Source organism: Phocoena sinus, chromosome 1 (genome assembly GCF_008692025.1).
Source record: "Phocoena sinus isolate mPhoSin1 chromosome 1, mPhoSin1.pri, whole genome shotgun sequence".
Taxonomy (NCBI): domain Eukaryota; kingdom Metazoa; phylum Chordata; class Mammalia; order Artiodactyla; family Phocoenidae; genus Phocoena; species Phocoena sinus.
The window spans coordinates 62390574-62418558 of NC_045763.1; the positions used below are offsets into that span (position 1 = coordinate 62390574).

The following is a 27985-nucleotide window of genomic DNA, read 5'->3' on the forward strand; positions in this document are numbered from 1 at the left end:
AACATAAACAAGTACTTAAATGACTGTGTGCCTGTTGGTCTTTTAGAATGGGTAGGTTATAAACAATACACATACTGCTGGTCATGAAGAAATGAAATCAATAATAGGTGATTTTTAGTATAGCTTTATACACACACACAAACACACAAGCATTGTTAAAAGAATCATTTCCATACATTTTAATAAGTTCCAATTTTTTTTGCTTTCCATCTAGGCAGTAATAAGCCCAATTTCCAGCCTGAAATTGTTCTCTGTCTAAGCTTTTCACTTTGCTGCACTTTCGTCTATCAATAACAACAGTAACAACAACAATATAATGTAGCATTTTTCAAAATTGTTAAAAGTTAGGCCCATCTCACATTGAATTCAGCTATTGTAAATCTCAAAAGATAATAAAGTTGTCCTTTGTATTTGAAGGTAATGATTCTGAATCACCATCAGCAGAATATTTGCTTGGAGCTTTTTTTTTTTTTCCCCAGTGCTTTGATACTCACCCTCTCAAAGCCATGATTATCTTATCTAGATATAGCTCTGCATTACATTTTGCCTTTCCTCATTCTCTAAGAGAGCCTAGATACTAAGTCTGATCTCACACCAGCCACACTGAACAGAAGAATGCTATACTTCTGTCCTAACACTTCTCTTTCTCCATACCTTTACCCTCCAGCCATTAAGAGACTGTGGTATACATAGGCATTTATATTTACTTGCTGATTAATAGTGAGGCTGGATTTATGCTAAACTATCTCAACTCTCACCTGGTTCCTACCATAACCAATTGCAAGATGGTAAACTGGGACCAGAGATATAGGTTATTAAAAACTAAAGCAAAACAAACAAAACACATAAAAAAACAAAGGCAGATTCTCCTAGAGAGCATAACTCTTCTTTGGTGTGGGACTGGGGGAAGTACAGACTATGCCAGATATTTCATTGGATAGAACAGACTGTCACTTAATTGGTAAAACTATCTTTATGGGCTGTTTTTCAGGACATGGAAATAACTTTTGGTGTTTACTTATCAGCTGTTACCATGATATTACTAGTCAAGTGATTCTATAATCAGAAGGTAAGGTGTTATAAACATATATAGGCAAGTTCTCTGTGGGTTACTTCAGGGCTGAGAGTATTTAACTTTAATGCATTATTCAGTGATAAAGATTTTGCTCCAAAGTACCTTTGGAGAGCTTTTTTGCAACATCCTGTATAATTGGAAGGAAAAAGAGATTAGACTGAACAATTATGGTATGCATTATTGAACAGATTAACTGTGCTAGAAAAAAAAGTTAGGGAAGGATATATTAGAAAAAGGTTAAACACCTCATTAAATGGTTAAGTACTAATTATTTTACTATTTGATCAGCATAATAGATCAACGGAGTGAAGTAATTGCTCTTCCTTTAAGTAAAATTGGTACAAATATGTATGATTTTCTAGAAACATGTGAGGAGGTGCTAAATAAGTAGTGTATGTATCTGAAGAGTGCCAATAGTGGCAGAGGGATTAATGCTCAGACCAAAAGTTGTCTTTATCTTAGCAACTGAGGTTGTTTCACATACATTGTGAGACATCTTAAGAACCAAAGTATCACTATAATCCAGTAATAAGTATTTGTCTTTTTTGTCACTCACATTTTAAAAGTTATCAGTAGTATATGAAAAAAAAGGTTTTGGTCAATGACACTTCTGTAACAGGCTAAAGAGGGTAGCATTTGCTTACAAGGCCATACACAAGCTAGCGTCTGCCTTTCTTTCCATCCTCACGTCTGTCTACGTTTCCTTTAATTGTCCTCTGTGATCCAGTCATATGGGATTTCTTTTATTCATTCATTTTTGTCATTCTCTCACTTACCTCTAGAAATTGACTGCATTCTGTGATAGCTGCTTGTGTCCTCAGCTTCCCCTTCAAGAATAGCAGTCTTCAAAAGGTTAGGAATCAATAGGAGTCTTATTAGCTCACCTCTGTATTCCCAACACAGCATGGGACTAGGCATTTAGATGGTCAATAGATTGATAAGTGAATAAATACTAAAGTTTTAAAATTATGGCATTACTGGTTAATCTTATGTCCCAAAGTATGCAGCCTACAAACTACAGTCTTCTTGCTTTAAACAGGTAACAATGAGAAAACAAAACAATTTTAAGACTTTTTTGGGGCGGGGTGTGCTGATATGGAAGGGAACTGATTCCACCCACTTCAAAGCAATTTAAAATATGTATTCCTCCTCCCCTGACTCTGGCCACATTGGAGGAGAGATACGGAGAGATAACTTTGGATCTGGAACCTACTGTGATGTTAATACAAGACACTGAAAACTTTTTATGACTAGGTAATATATTTTTCTCTCTGGCTTCAGACAATTAAAACTTTACAAGATAAGTATTTCCTGAGAACTCACAACTTTAGATTAAAACGTTGCTTAAAAACTAGTGTGGGGTGAGAATGAGGCATAGTGACAGAGTCAGTTTTAAGGGGAAATGCATTATGTTGCAGCAAATGTAAATGAGAAATGCTACATGTGTGGATACAGATACATATGAGCTTATCATAGAAACAGAATAAAATCCCATTGTATCAGGGTCATTATATGGATTTGGAGATACTGAATCAAGTCATCCCCATGAAACAGTAAAGTTAAGGAAATTATAGATATAATGAGGATGATTGAAGTTATATAAGAGGGAAAGAAAAGACAACTAATATATGAATCCTTACCACAGACCAAGTGCTTTACATATATCTTGTTTAACATAAGATACAGTTGTCCCTTGGTATCTGTGGGGGATTGGATCCAGGACTCCCCACGATACCAAAATCCACAGATGCTCCAGTCCCTTATATAAAGTAGTGCAGTACTTGCATATAACCTACACACATCCTCATGTATACTTTAAACCATCTCTAGATTACTTATAATACCAAATACAATGTAAATGCTATGTAAAGTATTATTGGTCACATGACAAATTCAAGGTTTGCTTTTTTGGAATTTTCTGGAATTTAAAAAATAACATGAATTTTTGATTCATGGTTGGTTGAATCCGTGGATATAGAACCCATAGATATGGATGGCTGATAGTACTTCCACCTTCATGTGAGCAAGGTATTACTGACTTCATTTCACAAGGATAAATTGAAGATAAGGGAGCTTATGTAATTTGCCTAGACTCATGCCATTTGCACATGGAGAAGCCAAATTTTCCTTTATATTTACTCAGGTATAGTGGCATGCTGAAACTGGCTTGTACCAGGTCATGAAAGCCAATTGTTAAATTTGAAGGAATTTTGCAAGCAGTTTTTTAAACATGGCCATTGTTTAAATTATATTAAAAACAGATGTAATAACTACTCAACTACATTTTTATTATTATCTATGATCTTCAGTTTTTTTTCCATTATGTCTCTATTGTAAAATTATTATATAACGGTGTCATACTGTGCATATTTTCCCAACTCTCTGTTCAGTAACATCACTTGGTAGCTTAAAATCTTCCATAATGAGAATATTGACACCATGGAAATTGGCAAGTGCTCCAAATTAGGGGTTGATTTATTTATTTTTGTTGTTGTTGATTGTCTAGACTTAAGAAAATGATGGAGAAATGTTAATGGAGATTAAACATAAAAATATATTGTGTCTAGCCATTACATTGTGGATAGTGCAAAAAATTGAGAATTTTCTTTCAAGAGTCCAAAACTATTATCTGTTTCAGCAAAAATTTACTTTCATCTTACTCTTTATCATAAATATAAATACCAAGCCATCTTCATGTCAGAATAATACTTAGAGTGGGGATACAACTCCATTTGTCAAATCATGGTTAAATTGCAACCATAGGTCGGCTACAGTTACAAGATTTTGGCAAAAATCAATGACAACATTCTATGAGAAGAAATTGGTTATATGGAATTTATGATAAAGTGTATTCTATATTTTATTATTATTTGTAAATTTTGTGATACATATTCTTTTCAGTTACCAACACACCACTAAATATATAAATAGTGAAGCCACCAAAGTATTATTTAATAAGCCTAAATAGAAATATGGGGAAGTTTTTGCAAGGTGAAAAATTGAATCTATTGTATTATTATAAATATGTAAAATAAATACATAAAGACAGTAAGGTTTATGTGAAACTAAAAGGAGTTTTTTGAGTAGGGGAGATGATATATGATTAGTATACAGTACAGGGAGGTAAACATGAGAAATAAAAATGCATAACAAAAGTCCGTTATGCCTAGAAGAGTATCTGTAATGTTTCTTAATTACAATCTTATAAAATATTTCAGAAAGGAAAGAGGGAGGTGTTGTCACAGCATACAATCTTATGAAGAAGGTTCATTTGCTTCCATCACAGTAAACATGTTTGTTTTTTAATTTTTACTTCTAAAATTGTAAAACATAATAGTAGAATATTATATTGCCTTACTTTTCCTCATTAATTTCCATTTCCCTTAAATTTTAGTACACATGCTGATGAGTTTAGTACACAAACTCATCTTTTTAAAGTCAGTAGAGATTCTCTGGGAGAAGCAAAGTTTTCTCAAATCAAAACCATCATAAAAACAAATAAAATATCCTTTGGGCAGCCCATTCTGTGACTAAGAATATATTTTTTAAAGTACACCTGCCTTTTCCCAGGAACATATGAGAAAATCTTCCTGCAAATTTCAAGCACAACCAAGTTGCCTCCCAAATTGGCCATTTGCACTCCAGGGCTAGAGCTGAAAGTGTAGAGAATTGCCTAATTCGATTGCAGGCAGAATCGATGCAAGTGTGAGTGCTGCCCTGGTCAAAGGTTGGCCCTTAGGCTGCAACTTAAATCAATTGGGGATAAGCTAAGTTTGATTGCATTTTCAGTGATGAAGCTTTCAAAAGCAATTTTGAGCTTGTCTATTCAGAGGCTGTTTGGTTTTATCTCGAACCTATATTCCTGGTTAGAGAAGCATCTATCTACCTATCTGTTTTGGAGATGATTAAGTCCCGGAGTTGAGGAACAATGAGAGAAAGGAAGAGAAAAAAAAACAACAAAAAAAAGAGGGAATGATCCAGAAAGCAAAAAATAAACAGCAGATGAGAGCCTATCACTAATAATATGTGAGTCATTATTTTATTTTATTTTATCTTTTTAAAAATTTATATAAGACTAGGAGGGAGAAAGAATCAGGGAGCATGCTAACAAGAAAAAAATAATATACGGACGATTATCATGATAATGATAGGTGGCAGTCTAAGAATACTCTGGCTTATGAGATTCATTCTTTCAGGTGCTGCTGGTAGGAGGGATGTGGGGGAAATACAGTGGTTTGAAGTATGAAGCAAAATGGGTGTAAGAAAGGATGGCAAATATGGACTCCAACAGGCAATGTGCTAGCGTGAGAGAAATGAACCCTTTCAATTTATCTTTTTCCAGTACAGTCACGCCTGCAGTTGTTGTGCATCCATAGCTTATGCAAGTCTTCCTAAAAATGTGTTTCCTCAGTTAAATAGTTTGATTATAGATCTTATCTACGTTTGGGTAAGCATGCTATTATACCATAAACTACAGTGCTCCCAAGAAGTTATGATATCTTCTTTCAGAAGGTATAAATTTCCCCACAGGTATGCAGGTATGACCGCTCATTCTTAAAACATAGGCTATTATCCTGCCAGCTTTAGGAAAATATGTTGCTACATGGTACTTACGAAGTATTTTAGAAAACTTGTGATTCCTTCTAAGTGGACTGAGTGGTGACCCTAATAGTTCTTTTTTTTTTTTTTTTTTTTTTTTTTGCGGTATGTGGGCCTCTCACTGTTGTGGCCTCTCCCGTTGCGGAGCACAGCCTCCGGACGCGCAGGCTCAGCGGCCATGGCTCACAGGCCCAGCTGCTCCGTGGCATGTGGGATCTTCCCGGACCAGGGCACGAACCCGTGTCCCCTGCATCGGCAGGCGGACTCTCGACCACTGCGCCACCAGGGAAGCCCCCTAATAGTTCTTTGACAAGAATTATGATCTGCCTTACTAATGAGGCTGCTCCACATATGCACTAACTAGATTGATTTAAAAAATCAAAGAAAGGAAACTGAAGAGCATGCGATTATCTAATACCACACTTTAGAACTGGGTAACTCAAGTTACATCTTTGCCTTAAAACTATTGAAAGAGAAAGATTTTTTTAAAAAAGGATAAAGTTGGAAAAATCCTACCTATTGAAAATGTCTGCCCATGCCATAGATGATATAACATTTACATACCAGAAAGTCTTGCTTGCTTTATTCAAATCTTACTTAAATATATACTGGGCAGACACCTAATTTTTGTCTCAGGAGAGAAATCCCAATTGAATTATATTTATAAGGAAGGAAATCTAGCCTATGCTGGATAGACACATTCAATGAGGACATGTGATTTTCAGTCCCTTTCAAAGCAGTTTTATGGCTATTAAGACAGAATTTACAGTGCTTTAGAGAAAGGGTGGTCCACTGAAATATCATTGCTTTCACAATTAATGCTTCCCCTTTTTTCTGTTATCTGGAGCACCAAAACAGACAAAAAAAAAAAAAAAAGCTAATTTCACTTTTCTTTTTGGTGATTTTAATTATGCTTCACATTGCCTGAGGAGAAATGGTAAGTTTAATAATAATAGCACTAGGCACTTCATAATTATCATTTTCTTCACACATGACCATGTATCTTATATTAGGGGTTACATTTAAATTTTTCAGAAAAAGAAATCACAGTGCAGAAGTGGAGGTGGGAGAGCAGCTCAGACAGCTACCATGTAATGTGCTCAAATCATTAGATCAGGCTTTAAATCTAGGCACAGCTTCAGGGAAAACAGTGCATGCTGGGTAAATATTCTCTAAGATACTTCTTAGAAGTAATAGGAGGGGAATCTCTCACAGGACCTCCAGTACGCTCTGTCAGAGAAAAGACTAGGGAAGCAGCTGCAGAAGGTAGAGGCTGCTAATATGTTTTCTTTAGGCTGGAAATGTTGGAATGTTCTCATTTTTACAAAGTCTTAATAGCAACAACTCCCATATATATAGCGTCACATTTTGTCCTAAGTTGTTACAGTGTTAGAGCTTTGTGAAATAAAATAGCAAGCAAGGAGGTCTATTCTAGTGCCTTTTCACAGGTTATTGGCCAACAGAATTGAAACTGTGAACATAAAGGAAATTTCCCTGGAGAGTAAAATTATTTGTAGAGATGACAAAATGATTAGGCCAGCAGTGGAAACTCACCAAAGACAAAAACACATTAAAATACAATTTTTTTTCTGTCAATAAAAATATAATTAGGAGTTCAATGACAAAAAATGTACAGAAGGGAAAAATATTGTCAGTATTTCTACTTTGTTAAGAAGTAAGTGTAACTGTTTTTAATAACAATCCATACATAAATACTACTTTTAAAAAACATATATAGATTTTTTAGAATCTTAAAGATTACAGATGAAAGAAAACTTGGAGATTAGCTATTCTATTCTCCTCATTTTATAAATGAGGAAACTGAGTCCAGTGAGTTAAGTGCTTTGCTTAAGAATCCCTCCAAGTAAGAGCCAGAAACTAAATTGTCTGACTCTCAGGCTAGAGCTCCTAATAAAATTTTGTGGTTAAATTTGAAACATCTTTTGATCTTTTTGGTACCAAACTTCCACAAGCCTGATACATTTCAAGTCTGATCACTGACAACAGCAAATACCAAATCTCCCTTCTCCCTTTGGCATTTACTGACCCTTGTCAGCTGTATGAATGTATATGCCATCTTAGCAGCTTGAGGATGCAGCTGTCAAATTGCCTCTTAACCTGAGAGAAACACATCAGTAGAGTAATTAATTTTGTACAACCCTCTCTATCAACCTGACCACTTTTTTTCATCATTACAAGTGAATGCTTATGTGCATGGCTGATTTAATTAATAATTCTAATAAAAAAGACAATATCACAGCAATATATATAAGTGCATTAATAAAGGAATCAAGAACTAGTCTGTTCTCTGATATCTAGTGAGATCAAGTTACAGAGTTATTGAGGTTATATAACTCTAAGCCTCTATTGGTTTACTCTTCAACATTTGGATTATATGTAACAGAGAGGACAGAAAAGCAAACTAACATTTAATGAGCACTTTCTCTGGATTAGGTGCTTTATACAACATTTTACATATCCTATCCCAATTAATCATCACAACAACCCTATAAGAATAAGTTATTTTCCCTATTTTGTAGGTGAGACAACTGAGGTTTAAAGATCGGGTTTGAGAGAACTGTCTAACATCTTGCATGCAGGATTGTGGTTTCAATTCAGATCTGTTTGATTCCAAAGCTTTTGGTGGTTGGCCTAGAGAGTGGAAAGAACACTGGAATGAGAGCAGGAAAACTAAGTTCTAGCTCTAGATCTGCTGTGCAACGTACAACTTTGGGTTCTCAATCACCTTCTTTGGGCCTCAGTCCCCCTCACCTACAAAGTAAAAGGATAGATCTAGCCTGGAAGTTTTCAAACCTAATTTTCTGGACAGGCCTCCGGGTCACTATGCATTGTGATATAAAGGTAAAAGATGGGATTTTCCAGATTTACCTCCAAATCAACCAAATGAACTCCAATTTTATCTTTGTTGTATATTAAGGGTTTGCATAAGGTTTTATTTGTGGAAAGAAAAGAACGCGTTGCTTTAAAAAGTTTGAAAAAATTTGAGTAGGTAATATCTGAGACCTACTCTAGCTCCAGAGTTCTGCCATTTGACACAGATAACAAAAGCTCTGTCAGCATCTGTTTTTGGTTCTCACTAGCAGCAATTTGATGAACTGGAACACCACAGGTTTTAATGGTTATTCTAACTGCTTCAACTGTTTAGCAGATTTTGGTCTTGTCCAAAATGTCCATGAGACATTGGTACATGCCAAAAGGTCTTTGATATTTAGTCCTGTCCAATACCATTTGGAAAGGACCAAATACACTTATGGACGTTTTGAATAGGACCAAATTTTAAGGACCTTTTAGTGTAGACCAATTTTTTTGTGGATGTTTTGTACAGGGCCAAATATCCTTTAAGGCTTCAAACTGTTGGATATCATCTCTTAAGTATGGCAATGAATGACCATTTTGTGTCTAGCTTCTTGAGAATACACATAGAATCTAGGTATGAGGTCAGGGAGCAAAAAACCTCCTCTGGCTGTACTCATAACTCCATTTCAGCAAATTTGTATACATCCACTATTTGTGTGATGATGATGACTGTGCATGTATATTTCAGTTTAGTACAGTGCCATCTGATAGGCCGATTTAGCTATATCAAAATCTACCTGTATCTGCAAACCTAATTTTTGTCAAATATTTATTGCTAGAGCATCCCAGAGAGGGTTTCCATTAACATCATAAAGCTGTGAGGATAAAGCAAGTTGGCTCACATAGCATGCTGTCTTTAATAATCAACGAGTCTAAATTTATTGCTGCCTCTTTCAACCAAAATGAAAACCCTATCTCTTTTAAGTTGCAGGAGGGGAGATCAGTTTCAATCTAAAATATGAATCATTCAAATTCACGGTATCACCTTTCACATGAAATCAGGGTTCATTATAATAGGCAAAAGTAACAGAGAGCTCATACAGTTGCTTAGTGGCATGTGGGGACATTTGAAGCAAGCAGAGAGCTGAAATATTACTTGCAAGGGCACAGCTGGTTCCATATTCAACAAATCAGTCAAAAAATAAAGTTTGCCTGCATCAGTCAGATCTAAACAGGGAAAAACTGTTATGATACACACATTCTTTCTCCAATAGTCCTTCTCATTTTCCCTTTGGATAAGAGCTACTGACTTTTTTTTTTTTTTAATCTCAAAGAGGAGGTGTCCATCAAATTAAATAGACTGGGAAGAAATATTCTCTAAAATGAGAAGAGATTTTCCAGAAAGTTAAATAGCCCTTGATTGTATAAAGCATTTAAAATTGGAACTTCATTATTGTCTCCACAGCGTTACTAAGAGAGGGAAAAGACGAAATTTTGGTGAGTCCTTTGAATATTTTATGTGTAATATTTCTGAGGTAAATAAATACTTTGTTATTTGAATAAATGCAGATTCATGCATATGTGTGCACACACACACCCCACACTCACAAGAAAAGGAGATAAGTCCCTGTAGCATCATTAGGACCTATGTTCTAGCAAAATATTTGACACCACCTTTAGGACACATATTAAAGAGTGGTTTGGCAACCATGCATTGTAGCAATATTATTGTTACCTATTTGAGACTGTAAGAAAAGATTTTGTTAATATTAAACCTTGAGTTGTTCTAAATACTTTCACATATTAGGTCTCATGAGAAGACTGTATTAAACCAAAGCTATATAAATGTTAAGTATATTGTTTATATAGAGTTCTAAGATTTCTTCCTTCTTAAGTAATTATCTTTCCTTATTTCCCTTTAGATTGAGCCTTATAATATGTGTTCTATAATGAGAAAGTAGGAAACAAAGCATATACATGTTTTACTTATGAAAATGACTTTTACTGGTTACTAAATTACTGATCAAATGATGATGCACATTTGATGAACTGGACCCATAGATGGCAGGATGGGACTATTCAGTTCATATTCTTTAAGGAGAAGATTTAGAGGAATCATCTCTTTCAGTTGCTCACGTTCAGGAAGCAAAAAACACGATTGAAAAATAATAATAAAATCCCCAATAATTCTGAATCCCAAATTTTTTACTTAATAAGGAATTTTGCTATGAATAGTTGACACGCTGTCATCCATTATTAAGTTTGTTAAAGCATTGATCCCTGAGGCTGATCTACAGTGATCTGCAGAATATTTTCTCTTTCTCTCTCCCTCTCTCTCTCTGTCTCTGTCTCTTTCTCTACCTCTCTCTCACAAAGAGACTTTTTATAACGCAGACATACTTCAGAAATTTCTGGACACGTAATCTAAAGGATGAGGAATTCATTGTATACTAGCTCTTCTATAGTTTTTTCCCATAACTTTTGCTTTCCCCTTACTTGAAAAAGTATATACTCTCTACCTGAAGTAATTCTATTGATGAAATTACTGACATCTCTGCTTAGAATGACAGCTCCTCTTACAATTACAGTCTAAAGTCTATAGGTCACGGAAGGCAAAAGAATTTAAGGTGACTTCATATTAAATCAAAACCATTTCTTGCTTCTCTGGGGCCCGAGAAAGATGTGAGAAAAGAGGCTAAGAAACTAGAATGAGGGAGGCTTGCAAAAAAGCAAAAGCGTGCGAAGTATTGTTCACCAAAGGCTACAGTGCTGCATCTTTGCAGGTCAGGGAGTTGTTGATATACACCTGACCATTAGGCCTATTCATCAGAAAAGAAGCCCACGTCAGGCCAGCTGATGGGACATCAAGGCAGATCATCAGTCTGTGTTCTTCCTTTCAGAGCCTAGCCTACAGAAAGAGTATTTAGTACACATGTCTCTATTTCTTCATCAGCTTGTTAAATTGAATCTACTTATTTAAATTTAATCTGGCTTCTACTCCCAGTTTTCTATAGAAACTGCTTTGGCAAAGATCACCAGTAGCTGCCAATTGTCAGAGACAGTGGCTGATTTTCAGACTTTCTCTGGCCCGATGTAGCATCAGACACTGCTGACCCTCTCTCTTGCGGACAGGTCTACTCCCAAGGCTTCCGTGGCACTGTCCTCCTCTGGCATCTCCATCCACCCTGAATCCACATGCTTCTACAGGAGGCTTCTCTTTCTCTCCTCACTCCTCAATGCTGATTTTACTTGGATTTCAGTCTTTGCTCATCTTTTCACTCCACGTGTCCTTCAAGAGAAATCTTATTTACTCTCAGAGTGGAAACTACCACGTCCATGCTGAGAGCTTCCAGATCATATCTCCATCCTGGACTTTATAAAGTGCAGCTACCTATTGGACACTGCCTCCAACTGAGTATGTCTAAAGTTAAAAACATTTCTCTTTTTCAATCTCCACCTTCTCCCCAAATATAAAATGGCTAATCCTCCTGTTATGTTCTAGCTTGGTTAATGTCACCCAAACTAAACTTTGGAAGTTATCTAAGTTCCCACAATTTCCTTCCCATTCTCTTTAGATTTGGTCATTAACTGTCCTAATTATCTCTCTCATCTCTGTTACTCTTTTTTGTGCAGTTGGCCCTCCACATTGCCTAAGAAAGTGTTTCAGAAACTCAATCAGTTTATGTCCTTCCTTTATTAAAATGCTTCAGTGGCTCTCCAAAACCAGAAGGATAAAGTCCAAACTCATCTGCAGTCCTTTCTGTCCTAAGTCCCCCAACTTGTCCAGTCTCATCTGTTAACATTCTCTTCTCCCACCTTTTACTCTAACCATATTAAAATACTACCGTGTCTTCAAATGTATTAGATTGCTTCATACTGCCATGTCTTTACATGAGCTGTTCCATACAGGAGTATTTTTCTCTCTCCCATTCCCACACCCAGGCTCAACCCAATCACATCCTTATTTCAAGGGTCTCCTCTATAGCTTGCCCTGAGTCATTAAGACTGAGTATATCATTCTTTCATCTGTGTCACTACATTGTGCTTATGATTGTTGTTGAATGTACTCTGCAAAGTTCTGCCTTTGAAAATAAGACAATGATGGCTAAAATAATATTTTGAGTTTTAGCTTAGTTATAATTCATATGGTGATATACCTACTCTAGATGACAGTCATTTCATGGCCCTCAAACTGGATTAAGTGGCTCTTCTCTGCCCTTGTATGCTACTGTTGACTATACTGCATTACAGTTATCTGTTTCTTGTACCTCTCTGCTCATTCACTTGAGAACTCTTTGAGCAAGTTCCCTTTCTATGAATACTTTTCGTTCTAACATCTAGCAGAGTGCTTTGTACATTGTAGGCAGTCAATATATATATTTGATGAATGAATATTGCTATTGAATAAATGATCAGAGTCTCATAGAACAATCGTTTTACTTCTGCTTTTACTCTTTAAATCTCCTAGATGTCTGAAACTCTATGCTGTGAACATCATATTTAACCTGGAATTAGTGCCATAAAGTCTGGTTCATGCACTGAGCAAGGGATGAGGTTAAGTTATGAGCTAGAGTTGGGACATTATATCAAATTTGCATGCCTTCTCCCTGGCTTGCCAATGACAACTTATTTTCTAAACCCTCAGTAAAGTACTGGACAGTCAGTCATCAAATAAGTTCAGCCATCTATATATAGTTTTTGAAAACAATTGAACTGAGTGTTCTTTGGGGATGTGATATAATAACAATGACTAGCATTTATTCAATGCTTACTTTGATCCAGGCTAAGTGTTAAGTGCTTTACATGCATCCTCCCATTTAATTTTTATCCCGTAGGTGGGAGCTATTATTGCTCTCATTTTATAAGTGAAGTAACTGAAGCTTTGGCATTTAGGTAACTTACTCAAAATCTCACAACTATATGCAGTAGAACTGTGGTTCACATTATGACCTGCTTGTCTCCCTTTATGTGAAACACACACACACACACACACACACACACACATTTATACACCAAAAAGTGCTACTTTCCTTTTTGGATGATCTTAGTTATGGCAGGACTCTAACTACAACTTCTTGCCTTTTGCTTTCTTGTTGATCTGGAAAATGTAGGTTATTACAAATCAGGAGTAGATTGTAACAGAGTTAGGATTTATCCTAAATAGTTATAGATGGGGATCTGATTCTCAGTGGATAATACTCAATAGAGTGTTTGCTATGTATAAGCACTATACTAGGAGATTCACATTTATGATTACTTTCTCTTTGAGCATATTAACTATTCATGGATACAAATCATGAAAATATGATTTTTTTTTTTTACTCATGGTATGTTCCACATATCATCATGGACACATGTGGCAGACTCTTTGGAGCTTAACTCTTTTCTCCTAGATTAGAAGATGGGTGAGTTAGTTTTACACACTCCCTTGACTATAGAAAGGGCTGATAGTCAAAAAAAGATTTTTAAAAATTCTTTAGCAGGTCATAGGCTAATATTAGATCAGCTTAGGACTGGCCACTAGTTTTGGATCAGTTTAGAGGTTGAAGACCTTCCCATCCACAGACCTTGTGAATATACGACAGGAATTCTTATTAAGGGACACATTGCTCTCTCCAGCTAGTTTCATAAGAACTTTAAGAAAGCTGAAGATTTCAATGAAGACTTACAATGCCTGTGTTGGATAACTATACCATTCCAAGGAGTTTTAAAATCCCATAAAAATGTGTGTTTAAATGTCTCTGAGTCTCATTTTTAATAATTTTTCAGTCAAACATTAACCCCATTCATCTTTCATATTACTTAAATTTTATATCTGGTGGATGATGTTTATTTCTAAACATTTATTTAAATAGAGTTTTTATCTATTGAAGAATAGCACCTTAAATTATTTAAGTTCATAAAAACCTTAAGAAGGGCAAGCATGTTACATGTAGAGGTATATCTTTCCAAAATATGTTGCAAATGATAAAATTTATCTCCATCGATGGTTTTATGTTTATCATAGTGGGAGACAGTGAAACATAGAAGTTAAAAGCTGAGGCCCTGAACCCAGACTGTCAGGATTCAGATTTTTGCTTTGCCACTTATGAACAATTTGACTTTGGTCAAGCTTTTAACTCTCTTCATCTTGTTTTCCTCATCTGTAAGAAGGGAATTACAGAATTTACCTTTTTGGATTGTATGAGTATTAAAGGGACAAATCCATATGAAGAGATTAGAATAGGATCTATTCTATAGTAAGCTCACAATAAGTATTGTCATCACTGTGATATTGCCTTGTATAGCTAGAGATTATAATACACATTCTACAGCTAAAACTCAGTTCATTCATTCATTTATTTATGATACATTCCATCACTTATTCAATGTTTAACTAATTCACTTATTCACTAAAGATTTGCTAATTGTCTATTAAATAGCAGACACTGTGCATAGCGATATGGGAGATAAAATGATTAATCAGATATTGATACTGTCTTCTCAACAAATATAATTTGGTGGAGAGATAAAAACTATACAAAAGTAATAAAAATAGAAATGCTTAGTGCAATAAGAGTTTCCGGTGAGGTCATACAAGAGTTTTGAATATACAGATATTTCTTCAAACTTCAGGGCTGTGTTCAAAATTACAGACAAGATTTGCATGTCTTTCTTAACGAAATAATCAAATTGCACTAGTAATTCTTAGCACTTCTACCTACAGAAAGCCAGTGGCAAATGAAGACAATTAGAGTCCGTTCTGAAGATACCACATTTAGGAGCCTTTTCAGCAGTGCATTATATCCAGAGGACTGCACTAAGGTTGCCAGGGTAAAGCAAACAGATCAGTGATAATTGTTCCTAATTCGTCACAGTCATTAATGCTTCGGTTTTGAAAATCAGAGTGTGATTTAGAAATTTAAATAGAAAAAGTTAATGTGTTATTAAGCCTTAAATTTGTCTTTATTTTGTTTAATTCATTTACTCCTTCAGGTTCTTGAATATTTAAAACATTTAAAATATTAATAACATACCAAAAGAAGTATCAATATTTACATTAAATTGGAATTCATACTGCTCTATAATATTTTCAATGATATTATTCATAATTACACAAAATAAATAATTCTCATGGAAGAAACTGAAGCAAGTATATTATACTTTGGTTATTGCACAGCAAGCAATGCTTTTCTTTCAGAGTGCGGGATACTAAGAAATACTTCGTAATATTAAGCTGGAATAATAAATGATGTGATGTTTTAAAAGTACATATAGCACAAATCATTTTCAAATGATTATTTTCTATTAACAACCAACTGATATATTTTATTTAACAACAGAGTTTCTTAAATCATGGCAATTCAAAGTTCATAAATCATGAAACTTCTTATTATAGTATGTTTTTAAACAGTAAGGATATTACATATCCCGTTCCCCATTTCTGCAAAATAGAAATGATCATGTCTGTGATGAACTCACAGTATTTGCATTTTTCAGAGACAGTTTACTAACACAGGATGATAACATAAATATACATATGTCAGGTTACTATAAAAATATAAATTATCAAAGATCAGTATGGTTCAGATAACTTTGTGGAACTGAAAAAATAGTGTATTCTCTATAGTTTTCTGTGAACATTTTGAGAAACACTCCACTTCAATATCAGGAATATTTTATGGTTATAACAATTTGTTGATTACTCAGCTTCTGGAAAGCACTAAAACTAATTGTAGGAGAAAACATTAACATACATTTCTTTCCCTTCCACTAATTCTTGTGTTTGCTCTTCTTTTTTCATTTCTAGTCCTTCAGAACTAAGACGCATTAGAAATAAAGTACCTATTTTAGTAAAACCTTAAGTTGTATTTCAAAATACACTTTTGAGTAAAAACATTATCTATATGGATAAAATATTTTGTCCATGATCATTTACTTACTATTTTATTTTGTTTATGGCATGTGAAATTCTCACTATCTCAAGATAAACATCTAGAGAAAGCCAACCAAGAGTAAATTCAATCTAAATTAATCTATGCTGAAATATAACACATTTTTAAAAACAAAACAAAAACTAAATTCTACCAAACCAACTGTCTTCAGTCAGAAGACATTTTTAGTGGATCCTATTATTTGTGTGATTTTTCCCTTTTCTCAGATCTAAGATATTTTTCTAAGCACATATGGAATTCTATAGGGATTATAAAATTCTCCAACACCCTGATTATTTGGGGGCCAAATTTCCTGTGTAAGGATATTGTGTAAGGAACATGTCACATCAGGCTGAGCTCTATAGATAGGAGCCAAAAGGCCCTGGGAGCATTTTGGCAACACTGTGTTACTTACGGTTGAGAGGCAGGCTCGCATTGGTTGTGCCTAGCTTGTTGACAGCCACACAAGTATAGTTGCCGAAGTGTTCCTGTGTCACATTGGTAACAGTGAGAATGGATCTTGTGCTAAAATTCTGAATAATAATTCCTTGTTGGCCACTGAAGAGCCTAAAGGACAAAAATAAACTCTAGGTAAATACGTGTTGTGAATACCACTTTTATCTTAGATGGGGTTGTCATGGCAACACATAGACAGTTTTGACCATGCTGCTGTTAGCATATAACATGATAATAGTGCAATTATATTTCCTTACAGTAGTAGATATTAGGGAAGAGAGGTTGATGACAGCGGTAGACTGTTCCCATGGGATTATTTGTGCTATATAACAAACCAAGCTTAGATAGCCACATGTCCTATTCATCCATTGACTTGTATTTTAGAAAATTAAACACACTACAGCAATGGTATCTCAACTGCTAAAGTCAAGAAAAAGTAAAGGGAATTAAATATAACGATTCCTTTAAAAACACAAACTCATGATTTCTAAAAAGTTGGCTAGAATATGTCTAGGCCATTTCAGATGATATTATTAGGTAACTTTCATGAAAGTTAATCCTACAACTGTGGTGGGATGGTTCTGAGTCCAGGGTCAACATTTACTGCTACTTTGTAGATATAACCCAGACAGATGACTTGCTGTTAAACCTAGAAAAAGCCTGCAGTATAATACTGAGGATCGTATTTAAAGTTGAGTCTTATCTTTGCCACACTTTACTAATGTGTTTTGGAAACTCCTTTAACCTTTCTGGGCCTCCATATAGGATTCAGTTTTACCTGATTCCACCCCGACTATTCAACATTCTCGCTCCAGATTTACCAGCAGAGGCCCCTACTCTCAGATACGCTGGCATAGCTCTACTGTTTTCAATGCTTGACAGTCTCGCTTTTGCTTCACACTTTTCCTGAACCTTCCCCCAATGGCCACCATTCCCTTTTATCTCTGAGAACCAGATCCTTCCCTCCTCATTTAAGTCTGACCTGTGTCCTATCTCTTCTACTCTACTCTCCTTAAATGACTCTCCTCTCTCTCTGTCTCTGCCTCTTGCTCTACATGTTGCTCTCCAAATTGTTGTAGAATTTATAAAACCAAAACCATATTCTTGTGTTGTTCTCTCTAGCAGTTTCCATACATACAAGTCTACTCAAATAAACTGAATTGTTTTAAATTTCTTAAAAGGCAAGGCCATATGGACATACTTCATTTTATATTTGAGTTCTACATAGCACTTTAATAGTGGTATCTCGGATATATAATACATAGTTCATAGGTCAATGGAGTTCAGGTGACATCCCCACAACACAGGGATTGTTAAGTCCCCTTCAGTGGCCCTGTCAAAAAATTCTCTCTCTAAATATGAATTCTGCTACAATGAGATGCCAACCAAATAATAACTTCTCCCTAACTAACCCCAAAGTTTATTGTGAAAGAAATGTACTGATCACAATATGAGATATGTAAGCTCATAGCTCAAATGGCAGTTAGCTTTTCTTCTTTAATGTGTTCAAGTCTTAGTACTAAGTATTTCTTTAATCATGAAGATGCTAATAAATGGCATTCCCCTGAGAGTTTAGGTTGAACTCCTTTGCATTATGTTATGTGACTTGCATCTGAATTTAGATAAAATATACTGTAGTTAAATGCAGATTAAAATAAGCAACCATGTTTGATCATCTGGGAATTATTTGTATTTCATGTAATAGCTGAATTTGGCTTATCCAAAACTCAAGCTTTAATCAGATTAATAAAACATTGAGTTGAATAAATATTAAAAAACTTTAACTTGAGCGATAAACCTAATGACCTCCAACTCTGACACAAGAAAACAGGTTATCAAATATCAAGGATATGACAGCATTTAGTCATCTGTCTCATATTGCAAATCTATCAATATTTATGCTAAAATACCACAATGGTTATTGCCTATTTTTCTGCATCACATCAATACATTTATTTTTAACCAATTAGTATATGTTATGTATAAAAACTCACAGTTTCACTGTCCTGCAAGCTTCAGCATTATGGCTTAAATCAATTTGCCCATGTCTCTGCTATGGCTACATTCTCCAGAGGACTCAGCAACTCCCAAGACTATTAAATCCCTTTTGTGCCCCATCTCCCAAAACCAAGATTCATTTTGCTACTAAAGAATTGAGAAAAGATTAGTTAGGGTCTTCATTTGCCTAGGCTCTGGGGAGGAAATATCAAGGGAGTATAATCAGTTACTTCACAGCACTGTTTGCTTATGTTCCTTATGACTGTCATTCTGAGTTGGGTTCCAATTCTCTGCCCTTTAATGTGTCTGAAGGCAAGCCCCAGATGGTGCTAAATCATGCAGTGCCTCCATGCTCTGTGCATGCAGACCCATTCCTGGCCCATGTCCAGCAGTGTTATGTGAATTCTTACCAAAGTGGCACATCAGTCACACTCTAGCAGCAGTAACTCCTGCTGCTGCGATCAGCCTGGCAGGTGATTATGGTCAAAAAAAAAGGAAAGCATCTTCTCTGGGGGAATGTTCTTCCTCTAGAGGACATTATCTCTCTGAGATGACTGGAAGAGTCCAAAGCTTCCTTTCTTCCATAGTTGGGAGTTTTAGAAGTACTGACTCATCAAGCACCATTTAAGAACCTGTCTTCACCTGGTAGATGACTGGGACAGCATTTCCAAAGCTGACATAGAGGGAGAGAGACTTCTGAGATGATATATATCTCCGGAAGGTGTATTTCTGTGATTTTCCTACAGGCATCCTGGGGGTAGTGGTAGATGGAAGGTTTCTCAGCTATTTAAACCAATTCTGAAAATAGTCATTACTTACTACAAAGATGAGTTCTATACTAGGTGATTAGGGACTAAGCTGGACAGCACATAATCTTTGAAGATCTTTCAAGAAGAATCAGATATATAAACAGGTGTTTGCAACAGCGAGTGGTTTAGTCACTGTGGGGACCCTTTTAAGATGAATACGTCTACCCTTAGGTGTTAGATACAAAAAAAATTGAACCATGCCTAGAAATCCCATCATGTATGACCCTAATGTAATTTCACTCCTTGACTAAAAACAAATAAGAAAAGAGCTCTTTAACTGATAATGCTTTTTTTATGAAACAGAGTTATCCTAATATGTTTGGATATAATTATATTTTCTGAAAAGAAAATCATTCTTTTTTTATCAAACATGTATTTGACAAACTGAATTGTTATTCTGTGTTAAAGAAAATCCTTGACAGGCTTCAGGCATGTGCACATGAGCCTATTCACAGGATGACCCTTGTCCCACTGGATTTTTCCTATTTATCCCAGACTTGCTTGAAACCAGACTTCCTTGTATCAGTGATGTGAAATCTGAAAGTGACAACTCAAGCAATAGTTAACAACACAGCTTGCAATGAAACCAGGGAACTAAATCCAGAATGTTGTCTTTTTAGGAGTTCATTCTCTCTTTTCCTAAATACTTAACTCTTTAAAGTTATAAAAGAATGGTTCTTATACAGACTTAGATTATAGAATGAGAGATGTTTTCTTATAGCCCCTACCCTCAAAAAGAGAGAAACAAATTCTAATAAGCTAGGAATCAAATATGGCATTCCTTTCCTCAGCAGGAGATCAGAAGCATATAGTGGTTGCTTAGAAATGCCTGGTCATTTTTATTTTTTGCATTTTTACCATTCAGTGGACCCCATGTATATAAGATTCTTCTATTACTGTGGACTCTGCTGTCCTCTACCCTCTGCCTCCAATAGGAGTTTGTTTCAAACCACTCTGATCTGACTGTGTCCTCCCAAAATTCATACATTAAAATCCTAAGTCCCAAAGACAATGGGGTTAGTAGGTGGGGTCTTTGTGAGGTGCTTAAAAGTCATGAAGGAGGAGGCTTCATGGTTGAGATGAGTACTTTATAGAAGAGGCTCCAGAGAGATCCCTAGCTTCTTCTGTCATATGAGGATACAATGAAAATTCTGGGACCCAAAAGAGGACCCTCACTGGACCATGCTGGCACCCTGATCTTGGACTTTCAGCCTCCAGAACTGTGAGATAAATTTCTTTTGTTTATAAGCTACTCAGTCTGTGGTATTTTGTTATAGTAGCTCAAATGGACTAGGACACATACTGAATACCATTGCCCTCCCTCTCCTTTCTTCTGTCTTTTGCTAATGTCTCATAAATCCGTGCACTGCAAGCTATTTGCTTTGCCAGCAGATGCAGCCAACTCATAACTGACATAACCTGGCCAACGAACTAGCTCTGAATTAGAATAGTTCTTTACATTTTTTAGTGTCAGTCAGAAGCACCACGTGGAAAACATACTAATAATGACGGTACTTCTATTTCTGACACATGAAATGTTAACAAGCTTCACAATCATAACCTCTCTTAGGCAGTAACTATCTAGGTTGGCCACAACATAACAACAGCAAAACTGACCACATAGCCATTGGCACTGATTGTTGAGGGTGCAAAAATAAATGAAGCAGCTAAACCTGACCTCATTCATTTTCTATATAAATCCAGCCTCACTACACATTTTGGGACTATTGTTTATTATCTGCTTTCCCAGATCAGGAGTAACAATAGATATTTCTAGATAAACAAACTTTCAGGTGCAAATAGTCACCTTCATTGTTGGTATAGGAAACATGTGTGTGTCAGACAACAACACTGTATTAAAACAACTTGAAACCGGAGTGGGAGAGGTGTTCTTGAATGATAATAGATCTTTTATCAGACTAGAATTGCAAAAGAATAGAATAATAATATATCATGTTGTACAACTGGATAAGATGAATACAGTCTTATTAATTGATCTTTGGGTGGTAGCATAGGAAAGATGGAAGACAGTAGGGGAAGGTAAGTAGTTCTGGAGTCATAAGAGTTATATTTACAAAGAAAAGGAACATTACTTCCAGCATTAGATTTCAAGCTTGTGGGAGTTCCAAGAAGTAGTATGAACTAAAGATATAACTCAAAAAAAGAGCTTTAGAAAAAGTCATGGGTGATAGTAAGAATTCTGGTATGGTCTTAATGGAAATGAATTTCAATTTAGTTATCAAATGATGATTAAATGCCTCTTATACTTGATTTAGGAACCAAAGGAAAAAAGACAAATATGACACAGTTACTATCTAAAGGGCCTTAGCTATACCTGAAAATCTGAAGATGACACTGAGGTGGCATATAGGTCCTTGCACAACACACCTTATAATGCCTCTCTCAATGATAAATTTCCAGCTTAGGTATATATTTGGCTTTGAATTCATGACTGTATTTCTTGTCTTTTCAGTGTGAGCCGGAATGTTTTATGTATGTAGAAAATGTTAGCTATTCTCAACACATTTATGACTGAAGTAATCTAACATAAAAATTTCAACATTGTACAAAAAAAGTTTAGGGTTAAGAGTGTGGAAAACTGACATTTAAGCATTTTCAAATGTATATCAACTAATCTTCATAGCAATTCTAGGAGGTAAGCATTATTAGTCCCATTTTACAGATGAGAAAAAAAGAAATTTAGAAAAATTAAGTAAATTTATTTTCTACCATCTGATAAGTGGTAGAACCAAAATTCAAATCCAGGTCTTCTGACTATTGGTATCCCCCCAAAGTAGCAATTGATATATTCAGATCACCAAGTAGAAACCAGGATATTGTATTTGAGTTTGGAGAGACAAGTCAGAAATCATGCTTGGTTGAAGGAAATCAAGTTAAACCAGGGAATAAAACCAGTGGAGCTAAATAACCAAGTGCTATGTGGCATTCATGCCAGGAAAGCCAGGTTCAATCCATAAGGTGAAACTAATGGGGTAGAAAGTCAAACAAAAATGTAGGGTCCAGTTCAGCCTGCTGTCTGGAGATTTCCCTGGACTCGAGGCCTTTTAACCATCTATTATGGGCTTAACTCTGTCCATCAGTGCAGCATCTTACAGCAGGTGTCTTTAGCCTCCGATGGAGTCAGCCTTTCAGACTACTCACAGTCCCAAGATGAGAAGCATGAAGTGGGCTTTCACCTCCCTCCTCAGGCTACCTTCCCTGACAAACACACACACACACACACACACACACACACACACACACACACACACACACACCTTCAGCATCAATTCTCTTTTGTTGTTCTTCCCCTAGGTTCACTAAATATTTGGGTGGTAGTAAATCTCTCCCCACAGTGTATATGCATGCTATATCAAGAATGACAGAAAAAAATAAAACGTAGAAGAGTGTCAAGAATGCAATATTTTTAAGTCCAGAATTGTCTCTAAAGTCCAAATTCTAGTGATGCTATGGATTTACTGTGTTCTCTCTGACTTGGTCAAATCATCATTATAACATCAAATACGTCTCTTTGTAACACCATTTCAGTTGCAAGTTTTCATATATTTGTGTGACTTTTGATTATGTTCTATATTCTGCATTAGAGTGTAACTCCATTCAGTCAAGGATCCTGGTTGGTTTTGTTATTCATTGTACTCTAAATATGTAGTAGAGCGCTAGGCACTTAATAGTTGCACAGTAAGTAATTATTGCGTGTTCTACTGAATGAATTATGTCTTTACTTTTTTTTAATGCTTAGTTTTTTTCATCTGTGAAATGGGAAAAATGAAGCCAATCTCAAAGTGTTGATGTAAGAATGTTTTTTAAACATATAAATTGTAATATCTATGCATATATATATATATATATATACACATATATATATCAAATGCAGTAGGCACTAGATATATGATAGGTGTTATTATTGTTCAATGATAGGGTCTGTTTCTTAGAACGGATACATTTCCTCTCAGAGGGCAGGAAAATATTAAAATATTGAGCATACAGGAAATTATTTTTAAAGAAAAGATCTAGGAGAGTGACTGAAAGGATCATGGCATCATGATTTCAAGATGTGCCAAACTCAGTATCAATTACATGCACATTATCAACCTCATCTAGGCTTTTCACAGATGTGTAAGGTAAATTTAAAAAAAGAAAGTAAAAAGAGGGAGGAGTAGGAACTGCTAGAAACCAGCGAGAAATGAAAATTTATGTGAACATGCTGCTATAGCAACCTATTGGTTTACTGTATTGCTTGGCACTTAAGGCTCAAAAACAATGTATCATTTATTCCCAGGAACAGACTGAAGAATATCATGCATCGCTGTCTTAGCCCCAAGGGGTATCTATCTTTAGTTGTACATTTGAATAAATTAATGTTATTATAATATGTTAGGACATTTTAATGATTTTAGACTTTATTAGCCTATTTAAAATGTATGTCTTATTTATTTAATGAATTTTAATGAAATTAATAATTTTAGATTAGAGACCTTTGGGCTGCCTTACTTGTGACAGATTGATTTGCACAGGGAGGATATTGCCTTTTAACCCTACATCAAATAAACAAAGGCTACAGTGCAGGTGTCAATCTCCCTGACTGCAGTGAGTCCTGTATCCCTGACAACCTGGCCTTGACTAGATTTCTCCTCTCTGCTTGAACTGCTTTTCTAATATCAATGTGCTCATGATTTTAATGTCAAATTTCATCCCACAATATACCAACACAACCACTTTGCAGAGACCACGTTCACAAAGAAGAAATCCTGGGGAGTCAGAATTGAGCAACATATACCAGCTTCTCTTCTGTAATCACACATTGGGTTTACAGTGTTCCTCAGTCTAAGGGGATGATGCAATTCTAATATTCTCTTATCAATTTGAAAGTGTATTAAAATAAGAATGGCTCTACTTTATCAATATGAAAAGGCCACAATGCTTTCTTGCAACAGAGTGTGTTCCAAACACCACGTTAGATGCTGTGAACATGAGGGTTAACACAGCATCTTTGTGCTTTGACAGAGGTGAGCAAATAGGAGTACATCTGGAGAGCTTCTTCTTCTAGGAGAAAAGGTTCAGGGTATTTTCTGAGATAAGGTGACATCTGAATTGAGACTAAAGGCCTAGTGGAAGGCAGCCAGTCAAAGGTAGTCAGGGTTGGGGTATGTGGAAGGGGCTTATAAGCAAAGCGGCCAACATATAAAGAGGCTTGAAAGACAGAGATCATGTCACAGTTTGGGAATTAAATATTTCAGGATGGCTAAACCCCTATTGTGAGACAGCAGAATGGCAAGATTCATAGCCAGAGAGGTCAACAGGTGCTAGAACACAAAGGCCTCCTATGCCATGCTGTGCTGTTAGGACTTGATTCTAGGGACAATCAGAAACCACTGGGGCTTCCCTGGTGGCGCAGCGGTTGAGAGTCTGCCTGCCAATGCAGGGGACACAGGTTCGTGCCCCGGTCCGGGAAGATCCCATATGCCGCAGAGCGGCTAGGCCCGTGAGCCATGGCCGCTGAGCCTGCGCATCCGGAGCCTGTGCTCCGCAACAGGAGAGGCCACAACAGTGAGAGGCCCGTGTACCGCAAAAAAAAAAAAAAGAAACCACTGAAGGATTCAAGGACCAAGTGATAAGATCAAATATTTACTTTGGAAATATTGCTATGAATTTTAAGAACACAAGCAAAATCCTGTTTGCTGGTGGACTGTGTATCCAGTATTAACACCCGATTTCAGAATGTCCCAAACCAAACTCAGCACTCAGATCTCTTCCAAATCTCTTTTCCTGTGCTCCCAGACTCAGCTAATAACTTCACTATTCAACCTTGTTATTGAGATAGAAAACTTGGAATTACCTTCAAATTATCCTTTCCTTGTATTTAATCAGACACTGAAACATACAAATACTACCTTTTTTCTCTCTTGCTTTTAAACTGCACAACCAATACCCTAGTTTAAGCCATATTTTATATCTTTCCCACCCATTCCTCCCAACTGCTTCCAGAAACATTTTGTGAAGATGGGGAGTAGATCATTTTACTATTCTTGCAAAGCCCTCCGATGGCTTCCTAATGCCTATGGAATCCAGCCCAAATGTCTTATCATGACATTTAAGATCCCTCAAGTCTTGCCCTAAGAGACCTTTCTAAACCTACCTTCTATTACACCATATTTCACATCCTGTACCCCAGAGTATAAAAAACTCTCCACACAATGCTCAGATGAATTGACTGCATTCTTTTCTTGCTAATGATTATTCTTCACCCCTTGCGATATTTGGAAATACTATTCATTCTTTGGTGCCCAGCACAAAAGCTACCTTTTCCCTGAAGCACTTGTTAATGCTCTGATTTGAGTTGAATGGACCCTGGCTGTGTACTTTCAAGGACTTAGGATTCCCTTAGGGTTTTCTTAGTACTTATTTCATTTTGGTGATTTTTGTAAGTTGTAAATTCTAAGTCAGGAGATGCAAACTGGAATTGGTCCACTTTCAACTTTGTCTGACTGGCCCAAAGTTTTCAATGTAATAATATGTATTTATGTCTTACATGTACATGTGCTCTCCAGTTCCCAGTAATTGTGATGCTCCCATTTGTTTCAGATATTTACCCTTTATCATCTTGGCCTTGGATGACCAAGTCATCACAGGGGTGATGGAGTTGTGTTGATAAGACTTTGGTTGTAAAAAAGAGTGAAATATCATCAGGATTAAATTAATAAACTAACAAACAAGCAAATACATAATAATGAGATAACATTAGAAATGCAAGTTCTTTCAACACAGGAATTTATTTCCTTTTCAAATTTTGCAAATTATCTCACAGATAAGGGCCCAATGAGAAGAAGTAAAATCTCAGGTCATCAGGGAAGATCATTTTTAACATGGGGTGGCAAAGAGGCTATTTCTAGTACCATTCTAAATCAAAATATGTAACTGCTACTCTTATAATAACGGCCTTGCAAATGAGAGGATGAAAGGGGTGATGGGCAGGGGGTGTGTGCATGTATGTGTGTGCATGTGCTTGTGTGTGTGTGTGTGTGTGTGTGTGTAGAGAATTATAATTCTAGTCTCTTCCTAATAATCAAAAATGTGGTATAAAATCTAGAAGAGAGATATCTTGACACAAGTGTCAGAAAATTAAGGATTTTTAAAGATTTATTTATTTATTTTTTGAGTTTTTGTATTTTATTTTATTTATTTTTTTATACAGTTATCCCTTTCATACATATGTTAGGGTTTTTATTGTTTTTTAAATCACTTTATTGAGGAATAATTGATGTATATGAAGTTGTACATATTTTATATATACAACTCAGTGAGTTTGGGAATTACTAGACACCTGTGAAACCATCAATATCAAGACCATAAACATATCCATCACCTCCCAAGTTTTCCTTGAAATTAGATTTTACTTCCCATTCTGTACTTCCCTTCAACAAGTTATTTTACCTTTATGAGATAGCATTTTTCTCAGGCATAATCTAGTTAGAATTTTGCAAGGAATGGGTAAGTTAGTACATTAAGTTACATAATATGTGTTGTAAGACTGCAAAATCAGCATGTAGGGTAAAAGTTGCATGTCATTAAAACTGCCCTTGACAATTCCCTAAACGTCCTTACTTTAAACTAACATACTTTACAAGAGTCTCCAAAATGGAGGGCAAGTACTTCAAGGTGGGTACAAAGTGATCTGTTGGAGTATGAGAAAATAATAATAAAATGTCCATTTATGTTGCATTTGTATCTCATCTTTTAAATTTTATCTGTTGTCGGTCATTTAATGTAAGCAATATACCAGTTCAGAAATGCATATACATAATTTACAAATAAGTATGCATATATTGCTAGTTTTGCTAAGTTTCAAATTTTACTCATAGGGATATATGTTCCAAAAATGTTGTGGACCACTGCTTTACATCATTCTCCATGGTTGGGCACTGGGTGAAATAGTTGCTTTTTGCTTTAGAACCATGTTATATTAGATACCCATTTTCCACCTGAGAATCTCACTTAGAATGGAGAGATACACTATCAGAGACAAGTGGGAATGAAGCATGATTGAAGTTGTAGCAAGGAATATGTCTCCTATTGTACATCTTTAGAGTAGCAAGTCCATGTCATTTAAATTGTTACTATTATATATTTATCTCTTTCTCTTTTTCTCTCTTATGTAGCACCCAAAGCTTGAAGAGTTGACTCTACTGTAAGTGAAATGTAAAAACGCACACATTTTGTTAAACTACCATATATAAAAATGCTTTGAAAATTATAACGGGTTATACAAATGTGATGTATTCATAACTTTGACACACATA

General features: G+C 35.7%; 1 protein-coding gene across 1 annotated transcript in view; it reads right to left on the reverse strand.

The window, feature by feature from the left end:
* The window catches only part of NEGR1 (neuronal growth regulator 1), a 949639-nt gene that overhangs the window by 189609 nt on the left and 732045 nt on the right, over positions 1 to 27985 (reverse strand). The window contains exon 6 of the mRNA XM_032640366.1: positions 16820 to 16971. Within this exon, the coding sequence (XP_032496257.1) occupies positions 16820 to 16971 (152 nt within the window). The remainder of the gene's footprint in view (positions 1 to 16819; positions 16972 to 27985) is intronic.